General features: G+C 45.7%; 1 protein-coding gene across 2 annotated transcripts; it reads left to right on the top strand.

The window, feature by feature from the left end:
• Window positions 1–1,106: 1,106 nt before the first annotated feature.
• FLCN (folliculin) lies at window positions 1,107–10,691 on the top strand. 2 transcript variants are annotated; one of them, XM_082772525.1, is made up of 12 exons: window positions 1,107–1,485; window positions 1,933–2,212; window positions 2,808–2,954; window positions 3,507–3,728; window positions 4,213–4,373; window positions 5,105–5,196; window positions 5,385–5,575; window positions 6,463–6,576; window positions 6,917–7,040; window positions 7,366–7,497; window positions 8,331–8,436; window positions 9,220–10,691. In XM_082772525.1, exons 2-12 carry the CDS (start codon window positions 1,964–1,966, stop codon window positions 9,419–9,421), a joined length of 1,740 nt encoding a protein of 579 aa, XP_082628651.1. In that variant the 5' UTR covers window positions 1,107–1,485; window positions 1,933–1,963; the 3' UTR covers window positions 9,422–10,691. The 2 variants fall into 2 exon arrangements, with proteins under 2 accessions (XP_082628651.1, XP_082628650.1); XM_082772524.1 differs by lacking the exon at window positions 1,107–1,485 and adding an exon at window positions 1,687–1,773.
• The last annotated feature ends 894 nt before the right edge of the window (window positions 10,692–11,585 follow it).

Here is an 11,585-nt window from a genome sequence, read left to right as displayed (position 1 = left end):
GGGGGGAATCTTTTGTTCTTTGATATCTACTGGTAGCTTCTCAGAGCTCTCCTGGACGGTCTCAAACAGAAGTAGTGTTTTTTTTTTTTTGTGCAAACAGTTTGTGTCTTGGGAAGTGCTGCTACTGGCCTTTGTCCAAGACAGACTGGAATTAGATGGGCTTTGGCTCTAATGTGCTGCAAATTAGGACTTCTTTGTACTTAGATCTGATCATTGTGTTGCAAGCATCATCTATCTCACTGTCCATCTGAATATTTTCTTCTGCAGAAGCCCAAGTCTTCAGTCCACATGTGGCTGCTCGGAGCAGAGGCGTAATATATGGTGCTGGTATCGCTGGTAGCTGCCTTTTTGGGGGGTTTCAGTCGGTTTGTAGCAGTATGAGTTGTGCTCAGCTGAATGATTTGTGCCATTATCCTGGGGAAGACTTATTACTTTTTTATTTTTTTTAAAGACTCAGATACTTGAGACCTCTTTAGAGGTCAGCTCCAATGTAAAGGGAAGGGGTGGGGGAAAAACACAGCAGTTGATTATTTTGGAAAAACCCAGCAGTTGATTATTTTGAAGCTTGAAAGGATAACTAATAAAGGGGCTGTGGGGTGTACGTGACATATATGTGGCGTAGTTTCCACACAGCAATAACCCTGTGGTAAGATGTGACACCCTACAGCAACACAGGACGGGCTGAAATAAGGGCAGATGTGTAAGAGCCTAAATCGAGGTGTTTTTAACTCGGCTGAGGTGTTTAATTCACTGTCTCTGGGCTGTGTAACCCCCGCAGCCTCCCCGTGACAGGAGCCGGGGCCGAGCCGAGCCCTCAGGGGCCCAGGCGAGGGGCGGGGCCGGGCCATCCCGTCAGAGCGCGGCGGGGACGCAGTGCGCCTGCGCGCGGCCCGCCCCTACCCCCTCCCCTGCGGGTCGGCGGTCACGTGACACACCCTGTGGGCCGCACCATTTTGCGGGGGGTAGGAGAGGGGGAGCGGGGCCCCCTCCGGCTGTGGGGCTCGCAGGCTCGGACCGAAGCCGGGCTTCTGGAGGTGTAGCACTGATGTGTGCTCTGCACCGTGTGATACCAGCGCGAGGATCAGCGAGTAAAAAGAAGGAGACGTCTTTTGGAGTTTCAAGCCCCCCCCGCACCCTCTGAGGTAATGGTTCCGCCCAGCCCTGTGCAGAGGGCGGCTGCGGGCCGAAGGCGTCGCCTGAACCATGACGGCGGGGCGCGGGGGGGGGGGGACGCGGCGGCGTCTCCTGTCAGCACCGGGGCTGCGGCGTGAGGACACCGCCTGGGCGCCGCCTCACCGCCTCCTTCCTCCTCCCTTCTCCCCGTTCTTCCTCCTTCTCCTGCTGGGCGGCGAGCGAACAGCCGAGAAGTGACCTTCCCCTATAACCTCCCCCCCCTCGGCGGTGGGTGGGGATGGTACAGCCCGGCGGGGCCGCGGCTGTCAGCTGCCCGCAGCCACGGGACGCGCCGGGGGGGCCGCGGCCGCGGTGAGCGGGGCCTGGGGGGGGCCGGGAGGGGGTCGGAACGGGGCCGGGCCCGCTGAGGGGGGGACCGGGGCCGAGCCCTGAGGCGTGAGGGAGCGGGGGGCTGCAGCCCGAGGGGCCTCGGCCCCGTCGCGGTGTGGGGAGGGCGGGTGGGCCTGGCACCGGCCTCCCCCTGAGACGCCCGGGGCCTTCCCTGAGGTACCCGGGCCCCCCCCTGAGGCGCCTGGGGCCTTCCCCTGAGGTACCCGGGCGCAGCGAGGCCGCTTCGCTCTCCCCCCATCAAGGCCTGAGGTATAAACCCCCCCCCCCCCCCCCCCCCATGTAGGGTTGGGCCTCTCCCTTTGGCTCAGCCGCCCCTGAGGGGGATGCACAGCAGGGTTTAGCCCAGCTGAGGAGGGTTTGAGGCTTGTTCCCTGTGGTGATGTTGTCTGCTTTCTTCTTTATTCACAGGACGCCTTGACGGACGCGCCGCGCTCTCACTATGAATGCTATCGTTGCCCTCTGCCACTTCTGCGAGCTCCACGGGCCCCGCACCCTCTTCTGCACCGAGGTCCTGCACTCGCCCCTTCCCCAAGGCGCCAGCAGCGGGGACATCGCTGGGCAGAATGAGCAGGCGGAAGAGGAGGAGGGTGGCATCCAGATGAGCAGCAGGATCCGCTCGCACAGCCCGGCTGAAGGTGCCAGTGCTGACTCCAGCAGTCCAGGGCCGAAGAAGTCAGACATGTGTGAGGCAAGTGCGAATAGCTGCGCGTGGACATCAGTGGCCTTTTACTTTACTAAATCTGTTACTTTTCTAAAAGCTCTTGGATTCTCTAATGCAAATTGCGTCGCTATTTGTTTGTGGTTTTTTTTCTTTACCACGAAAAAAGTGAACTGCACTTGCATTTGAATATGACTGACAGCACCAAAAAACGTCTAAGTCTTTACACAGTACAGCTACCCATGACAGGATGTTAAAGGGACTGTGTTTGAGGCCATTGACCTTAACAAGATTGTCTTTTGAGGTCTCTTTTAAGCCCTCTATGCATTTTAGTCTTGTGAGGCTGAGAAATGCTTCCCTCATCCTCTAAGAGTCACTGCTTCATTAGCTCAGGTCTTACTATTGATTAATGTTAGTCTGTAACTCTTGAATGAGAAACAAAATTGTCAAAGCAATTAAAAGGGTGGAGAAAATGTATGTTCTCAGTTGTTCATGTGCCTGGCTCCCCTGTAAGTTATGGCCAGTAGTATTGTTAGGTCAGCCAGGGATGGGAAAATGAAGAGGCGATCGAACACCTTAGACAACTGCACGTTCGTTTACGTTGAATTTGCTTTTCTATCTTTAGGGTTGCCGCTCTCTTGCGGGAGGACATCCTGGGTTCGTCAGCCACGACAAGGAAACTTCGATCAAGTACGTCAGTCACCAGCACCCAAATCACCCCCAGCTCTTCAGCATTGTGCGCCAGGCCTGCGTCCGCAGTCTGAGCTGTGAGGTAACTGCCTTGGAGTACGAGAAGAAAGCCTCTCTAGGGCCTTATATATTGTTTCAAATCAAAAATACTACTTTTCTGATCCTAGCTGATCTGTGTAGCCTGTGAGAAGGACGGAATGGGGGTGGAAAGAAAGACCCAGAAGTCTTTCTTACTGATAAACTGCTCGTGTGAGAATGTTTTAATCTGTTGCTTTTTAATCAAGAAATTGCTGATCTTTGTAGACCATTAACATTCAGCATCTCATAGAAGTGAGGAGCCTTATAGATTAACAATGTTTGTATGCTAGGATCAGCAATTTCTTGTGGATTCTCAGCAGTATTGTACTTGAATAGATCAGAGTTTGTAAAATAAAGTTAAATTGAAGTTTATGTAGTATTTGTAGGATGTCTCTGGAAGTCTGTTTGACCACAGATTTTGGATAGCAGCCTAGAAAAGGCTTGTTTTATTCGTCAGATTTGTTTTAAAGAGCAGGAAGATTTTATTCAAACAGTTCATTACTGTTTCAGCTGCGTGATGAGCTGAGCTACTTTGGTGTATGTCCTTCAAATTCAGGTCTGCCCAGGACGTGAAGGCCCTATATTTTTTGGAGACGAACAGCATGGTTTTGTGTTCAGCCACACCTTCTTTATCAAAGACAGCCTGGCTCGAGGCTTCCAGCGCTGGTACAGCATCATCACCATCATGATGGACCGGATTTACCTCATCAACTCATGGCCTTTCTTGTTGGGAAAAATCAGAGGCATCATCGATGAGCTTCAGGGCAAAGCACTTAAGGTGGGTCAGCGCAGAGGGTCCATCTGGCTCAACATTAATCAAAAATTATGGTAGTTGTTTTGTATTTCAATCCGAAACCTGATCTAGCTCACTGCAGCTGGAGTCTTTAAGGTTGGCACAAGGGACAAGAGGATAGCGTGTATCTGCGTGGGCAGGAGGGAGGGAACACGCTGCCTCTGGCCTTTTAAGACAAACTTGATGTTTTTCACAGACCTAACTGCTAGACAATAGCTCTTTTAGCAGTGTAACCAAAGCTGTGAAGGCCAGTGTTTTGGGAGCAGATAAGTTGCTTAATAATTTTTCTTAATCAGGAATAAGATGTCCCTTCTGTTTCTTTTCCTATAATTTACAGTGTATATTGGATGACTGTGTGTGATACATCATTTTCATTTGTTGGTGTTTCTTGATGTGCTTTGTTTTTCTTAATCTGTGTAAGTATTTTATCTTTTTCAGTGTCTTCCACTGCCCTTCTTCTGTGTTCTAGGTGTTTGAAGCGGAGCAGTATGGGTGCCCTCAGCGTGCCCAGAGGATGAACACAGCCTTCACTCCCTTCCTGCACCAGCGGAACGGCAACGCAGCCCGCTCCTTAACGTCGCTGACCAACGATGAAAACCTCTGGGCATGTTTGCATACTTCCTTTGCTTGGTAATGCCACTTGTGATTCTACCTTCTAGAACTCCTTCGTGAAAAGGGTGCTGCAATATTCTGAAAGGGTGGAAATGTGTTTTGAGGGTTGGGGTGGTTTTTCTTGATGCAGTAAGTTGGACTTAGCTCCTTCTAAATCAGAAACTACTTAGCAAAGCACAGAAAGGCAGCAGTCTGATGATGTATTTAGGACCAAAAAAAAATCTGCTGGTGGAAACAATAATGTATAAAAACAAGTAAGGAAAAATGCAAGAAAAAATGCTTCTGGCGTTAGTGTGGTGGACGTGGGATTCGCACTTGAAGCAGAGCAGCTGTTCACCTGGAGGTGCCTGTGTGTTGTGATAGGCAGTGGGAGAGATGCAGCTGTGTGGCACAGTAACTTGGCTGTGGAAGTCCACGGCATGTTTGTCCAGTGCCTGATTTGCTCATCAGGCTTCCCTGGAAAGCTGCCACAGAGAGGGTTGCAACACTGGCATGTGACTTGGATGGGGATGAGCACATTGCACAAGGTAATTGCAACATGGCAGGCCCTTCGGTGACTGAATGGCAGTAACTGTGAGATGCGCTGATAGCTGAGGCACAGAGGAAAGCATAGATGTGTTGATTGGAAATGCACATTGGTTAGCGGTTGGATGTTTTGCTGACTTCACTGCAGCAGGTTTCTTTCTAGATTTTTGCACCTAGCAAGCTTAACGAATGCTGCTTCCACTTGTTTTTTTCAATGTCCCCAGGCTTTTGAAAGCTTGTGGCAGCCGACTTACAGAGAAGCTTCTGGAGGGAGCACCAACAGAAGACACCCTCGTTCAGATGGAAAAACTTGCAGGTGAGATCTAAGTTTTCAGAGATGGAAGACCCTCTGAGAATGCTTAGGCTGGTAAAACACCAAGTTCTTTGGTCATCATTGTAAGTGCAACCATCTCTCTTGGACTGTAGTTTGCGTAGGCACTTTGGAGGCAGTTTCTTTTCCTAGATAGCAGCAATATTTATAACAAATCTGCCTTTTTTTGCTAGACCTCAAAGAAGAGTCAGAAGGTTGGGATGGTTCTGAGGAAGAAGAGAAGCCTTCTTCCCAGCCAGATGCTGTAGAAGGACAGGAGCTATCTAAATGCTCTCCTGAAACCTCCCTGATGCCAGATTGCAGCAGCTGGAATGTAGCTCACAGAAGGTTGTCTGTCTTCCGCTCTCTCAGGCACATGAGACAGGTAAGAGAGGAACACAGTTCTTCAAAGCCAGGTATTATTTGCTTACAACAAAACTGTTTCAGGGAAAAAAAAAATACAAAGAAAACATGATTCTGTGCAGATGTAGCTTGTCTCCAGTGCTTCCAGTTACCTGGCTGAGGGCGAAGGCACAGTGCATTAGACCCACAGTCTCTTTCATGGTAGCTTGCTTTCCTGGACGCTCCTGACAAATAGCTCCTGTGTTTCTGAACTTATGCTCCTTTATCTTTTTAGCTTCCTTTTGTTCTCCTTTCTCTTAATTTGGAATGCTTGAAGCTGTGAAACTACAGCGCTGTATTGCAAGTGTGTGCCTTTGGGGGCTTGTCTAAGAATAAAGTTTAATATTTCATGACTGAATCACTGCTGTGAACATAACCCAGATCAGAGAAATGCCTGGAAGTTATCATCACCTAATAGAAGTCATTCGGTCCCATTCCAAGCAGGCCTGTGTCCATCTTGCCAAAGCCACTAACTCAGCCAACATGCAGGCTGATTAATGTAATCTTGCCAGAGAACTGAAGGATTTGGAAGAACCTAGGAATACAACTCTTCTCTTACTGTGCTTAATGCTGAATTGGATCATGGGTTAGGCACAGTGGTGAGGTGATGCTTTGCTGGTGTTTGTTTTTGAAACCACAGGTGGAGGTGAAAATTACTTTGCGTGATAGCGTGGCACCTTTAGCACCTGTCAAAGAAATACTCGGTGCTGTGCTTTTGAACGACTGTCTGTGCACACAACTTGCTAAATTATTATGTTAATTTCTGCTCTTCAGTTCTAGACGTTTCCTTATGTGGCAGTCATGTTTTTAACAGGGCAGGCTGGACATTTCACTGATTTTCCTAATGAATGCTATGTGGTTTCATTTCAGGTTCTTGGGGCATCAGCATTCCGCATGCTGGCTTGGCACGTTCTGATGGGGAACCAGGTCATCTGGAAAGCTCGAGACATGGATCTTGTCCAGTCTGCTTTTGATGTGCTAAGGGTTAGAAACTTTTTTTCCTTTGTTTCCTGGCTGCTTGTTTTTCCATATATGTTCTAGTAGTCCAGCCTTCCTAATGACCTATCTCTAACATGTAATCTTGTGGAGAATGTGTTCTAAATTATGTGGCTGGAGGGGAATCCAACCTTAGGATGTCTTGGTTGTCCACAGATAGCAACTGCATAGTTTTTTAAGCTGAGTAAGATGCTTCTGCTCCCCCAAATAAGCAAAATCTGCATCAGCAGTTTTCCAAGTCCTGGCTGATCATGGAAATCGTGGAGAAAAGTGTGCTTTACTGGTTTCGTTCCAATGTTTCTCTCAACGTGTTTCCTTCCTTCTCTAGACTATGCTGCCCGTTGGTTGTGTGCGGATCATCCCCTACAGTGACCAGTATGAAGAGGCATATCGATGTAACTTCTTAGGGCTTAGTCCACATGTCCAAATCCCATCCCACATATTATCATCTGGTAAGAACCTGTAGCAGAACCCTCTCTTTAACCTAAAAAAACAAACTACCAAGTCATTGGTAGTTTGCTGCGTGAACTAAAACCTGTAGCACTTCCTTTGTTTTCCCTATATGCTTGCATGATCAGTAGCTGAAAGGTGTGACACTTATGAGCATTAATTGTACCAAAGCTGAAAGTCCTGCTTCCTACTGATTACAGCAAAGGCTCTTGCTGGACCAAGTGTTGTAAGCTACCAGAGCTGCGTTTTCCAGGAGCAGAGTTTGTAGCTGTGTTTTAGAAACAGAGCTATTATAGTTAATGTTCTTTTGGGCTTTTCTTGCTCCAGAGTTTGCAGTCCTTGTGGAAGTTCGCTCTGCTACGCGGTCCAGTCTCTACCCAACTCTGTTTGATGATGAGCAGTCCCTCAACAAGTACGAGTTTGTTGTCACCAGCGGTAGCCCTGTCGCAGCAGATCGAGGTGAGTGCTTTGAAAGCAGAAGAAACTCATATCCCTGAGATTAAAAAGAGCATCCTGATGTTTAACTGCTTTTTTTTGCCATTCATGTACTGTCTGAGTAGAAAGCTGGGTCACTGTACAACTGGGGGTGAGAATTTACTGCCACTACTACCACAGTCTGCTTAATTAAAAAGGGTTTGCTTTACCCAATCAGTGTTTTGCTTGTTAATTTTCAGAAGTGAAAAACTAATTCTGTGACACGGGCACAGTAGCAATTGTAGGGAAACTCTTCTGTAACCCATGATGAACACTTTCTATCCTGAAGTACCTGTCTGTGGTTTGGTTTTTTGGTATTGTTTTTTTTTTTTGTTTTGTTTTTTTGAGTCAGTTCAGCTTAATCTGCTAAACACATAAAGCCCATGGCATGACTCATCATCTCCCTTATTCTGCTTGATAGATCAGTAGGACTGGTACAGAAATGGCAGACCTTTTCTTGCCTTCTTTGTTCAAGAACTTAAACACTTGCATCTAGATGTGATTCCAGTCGGATCCATCAATCTCGATTTAATGAGAAGTCTTAATTTAGATATGTTGGCCTCTATCTTTGACAGATAGGACAGATAGCTAACCCTTTCTGCGTTGTCTGCTGAAGATACAGGTGCAAAGCAAAACAAAGGTTCATTCCCTCTAGATTTCTTTCTGTGCTCCAGCAGCTGTGTATCCTAGCAAGTATTCAGGCCTAGGTCGTAGGATAAATGGACTTGTCCTTGCTATTACCAGTGAATGTCTCAGTGGGTAACCTGTAGATGTGAGTCCTGTTTCTTACCCTGTTTCCCTCCTTTCTGATTTTGTAGTTGGCCCTACAATCTTGAACAAGATTGAAGCTGCTCTGACCAACCAGAACCTTTCTGTAGATGTTGTGGATCAGTGCCTTGTTTGCCTGAAGGAGGAGTGGATGAAGTAAGTACAACTCTGCTTTCAGAGAAACAGCTTTGTTGTCAATCCTGGAATGGTTACACCAGAGTACAGACAAACTTGTAGTCAGGTAACCTTGACCTTAGTCTTGAGAGCAGTCAACTTTACTGCTGGGAGCTGACAAGATTGGAATTTATTCTACTCTGATCCTCTCTGGCTTTCAGCAGGTCTTCACCTTTATGCTTCAGTTCATGCATCTGGAGATTACCTACGTGACAATACTTGTCTGCCTTATATACATTGTGAGGATTAAGTATGCAAATATATATAAGCCTGTCAATGCACACTATATTCCAGTGCAGATAACATGCCAAACAGATATCGTGGTTGCACCCTCAGGCACCACGTTTCAGAGATGCAAGCAGTTATAAAGGAAGACCAAACAGTCATGTGAAATAATTCACAAAACATTCAGGTTTTGTAAATTTATCTGAAGGCCAGATGGGCACTATGTGTGCCTCGCAGGGAGATTCCCAGTTGTCACAGTTAATCATTTCACTTTTCACATGAATGAAAAATCAAACCAGAGTTAGGCGTGTTACTGCTGAAACGAGTAATCTCCTTAACTAATCTCCCCTTTTCCTGTACTCCTCTTCTCCCCGGTTTCTTCATTTAAAGCTTGAGAATAATTTCTTTGGAATATTGTTTGAGGTTTTTATAAACAAGTAGTTGTAGTAGGTACTGAGAGAAGATACATTTGGTTGTTTCCTGCTTGATGCATGCAAGTCTATTGTAATAGTAACAGGAGTTTGTTTTTGTTTCCTGCAGTAAAGTGAAGGTCCTCTTTAAATTCACTAAAGTGGACAGCAGACCCAAGGAAGACACACAAAAACTGTTGAGCATTCTGGGAGCTGCAGAGGAGGACAATGTCAAGCTTCTCAAGTTCTGGATGACAGGCCTGAGCAAGACTTACAAGTCTCACCTGATGTCAACAGTTCGCAGCCCAACGTCCTCGGAGTCCCGGAACTAAAGGGTGCCCAACCTCACTTGCTGCCTTCAGATAACTGCAGGGAACCCCAAGTTACCTCTGCTGAGCCTGCAGCATGTGTGTTAGGTGGATAGTGAAATTTCATCACTATTCTTGTGGTCCTAAAACTAACTTGAAGAGTGACTTGAGTCTTTTCTAATTGCTGTGAGACTGGACTAATAAGTGCTAATAAATATTGCTGCTGTCTGTCCTGAAACTCAACTCTAAATCTAGACCTGCACACTCAAGACTAAAATACAGCAACTTTCAAAGAATCAGCGGGAATTATTTGAAATCCTGTGCTGTCATCCTAAAGTATTATGGTGCTTAATCAATTTTAGATTTCATTGGCAAGACTCAGATACCTGTGGCAGCATCCAGAACTCCTGGGAACGGATGTAGCTAATCTCTCCGAATCTCACATAAGTCTCCTAAATGTCTGAGAGAAAAGAACCAAAAATAAGTGACATGTCACAGGGTATGGATCACGTGTAAATTATTTAAAACCACTTCACGTTCAGATTTACAAAGAGACTATTTTCTGCTGTAGCGTTAAGTCAGGAGTATCCTGTTGGAGTCACGTCACTCCGCTTTAATTTATTTATATCTTAACTTGAGACATTTTCAGCATTTGCTTTGGGAATCGTGTCTGGGAGGGAGAACTGTAATACAAGAAGTCTCAAAATGCAGTCTGCTTGCCTCTCTAGAGGGTGAAATACTTGCCTTGTTTTGCCTGTGTTGCAAAACTTCCAAGTAATGAAGATAACCTCTCCAGGGTAAGGTCTCTGGTGTTCTGTCCTCAGATATAGTTTTCTAGCTTCCTAATTAAGCCGAAAAGATCCAACCTGTAGGTGCTCCATTCTTATATAATTCTATAGTAGCTATTTTGAATGCTTAATAGTTCAAGACAACATTGGTGCATTTTTTAATTAACTAAATGGACATTCTTTAACTGTATTGTAAGGAATTACTGTTTCTGTTGTGAAGTCATGTTTTTTTTCCTCAATCATTGTTGGGAAAACTTGACATTACTATAAATGTTTTTAACAAGCTAGAAGCAGCTTTTACCCAGGTGACCTACTACACTCATTCAAACAAGAATCAAGCTCAGAGGGGGGTGTTTGAACTTGTCACGAGTTCTGTTCTTATGTATAAAATATGCAGGTTGCTTTTGTCTGTAACATCTGTAAAATGGAGACAAGCATTAAATCTCAGTAAGAGCTATTTTTGTAAAATGGACAAAGCCTAATTTTGTGTTGATTTGTGTGCGTGTATTGGGGTGGGAGAAGCAGCATCCAGAAGATGAACAATTCATCCACAAGATCGTTCCTGCATCTCTTAGCCCAAATCTAATGTACAGCACTTTAAGAGGTCTTTTCCTCTTAACTTTGTAGGTATTAGTGTGTTTTTTTTGTTGTTGTTGTTGTTTCGTTTTGTTTTGTTTTGTTTTTTAATGTATTTTGAGGAAGACGTAGTGGTACATTGATAGAAAATGCTTGACTGGACATAACCACGGGATGTTCAAACAGCAAACCTATTTGGAAGAAAGGTGTTGTTTAATTTCAAGGTTCACAACAAAGCTTGCATCTCTCAACCCGCAATAAGGAAACAAGGGAAAAGAGGTGCTCCGGTTCTATCCACAGGGAAGGAAGCTCTGAATTATACATCTTGCTGCTTATGTGCTGGATCTAGTCCTTGAGGGAAAAATAAAGATAAAAAAAATCACAAATAAGGAAATAAAACTGACAGAAGTAATTACAAAAGGTTGGAATTTCAAGTGCTAGGTTGATGCTTGCTCTTGAGGCTACCTTGTATGTGATCCAGTATTTTTTATTTTTCCAAGTTAAAACTATGCAGCTACAAATCAGAGTTACATACTGTAACAGGTGAGACATTATTTGGCATTTAGGCCTTCCTAGCTGCCGAACTGCTTCTGTTCCTTAAAAAATAGCTTATTCTAGCGATCATGCATTAACACCTGATCGAAGTTCCTAAAGAGAAGCGTGGCTGTTTCTGAACCAGCAAAAGGGTGATGATAAGGTCGAGCTTGAGGTTTTATGTTTTACATCCAGGGCAGTACAATGCGAGTGGTAGGTGACATCCATTGTTCTGCTGCTGTGAAACAGGGCAGTATCACAGACACAACCATAGCCTCTCTGAATAATGT

Source organism: Aythya marila (assembly GCF_965140915.1).
Source record: "Aythya marila genome assembly, chromosome: 15".
Lineage (NCBI taxonomy): Eukaryota > Metazoa > Chordata > Aves > Anseriformes > Anatidae > Aythya > Aythya marila.
Note: the sequence above shows the minus strand (reverse complement) of the source record. Positions and strands in the feature narration are given on the sequence as shown.

What these genes read in the sequence shown, in the direction of transcription:
- FLCN (XM_082772525.1), top strand. Translation starts at nt 1,964, where the DNA reads ATGAATGCTATCGTTGCCCTCTGCCACTTCTGCGAGCTCCACGGGCCC. An exon ending in CCCTGTCGCAGCAGATCGAG is followed by an intron (nt 7,498 to 8,330) that starts GTGAGTGCTTTG and finishes CTGATTTTGTAG; the next exon opens with TTGGCCCTACAATCTTGAAC. An exon ending in CTGAAGGAGGAGTGGATGAA is followed by an intron (nt 8,437 to 9,219) that starts GTAAGTACAACT and finishes TGTTTCCTGCAG; the next exon opens with TAAAGTGAAGGTCCTCTTTA.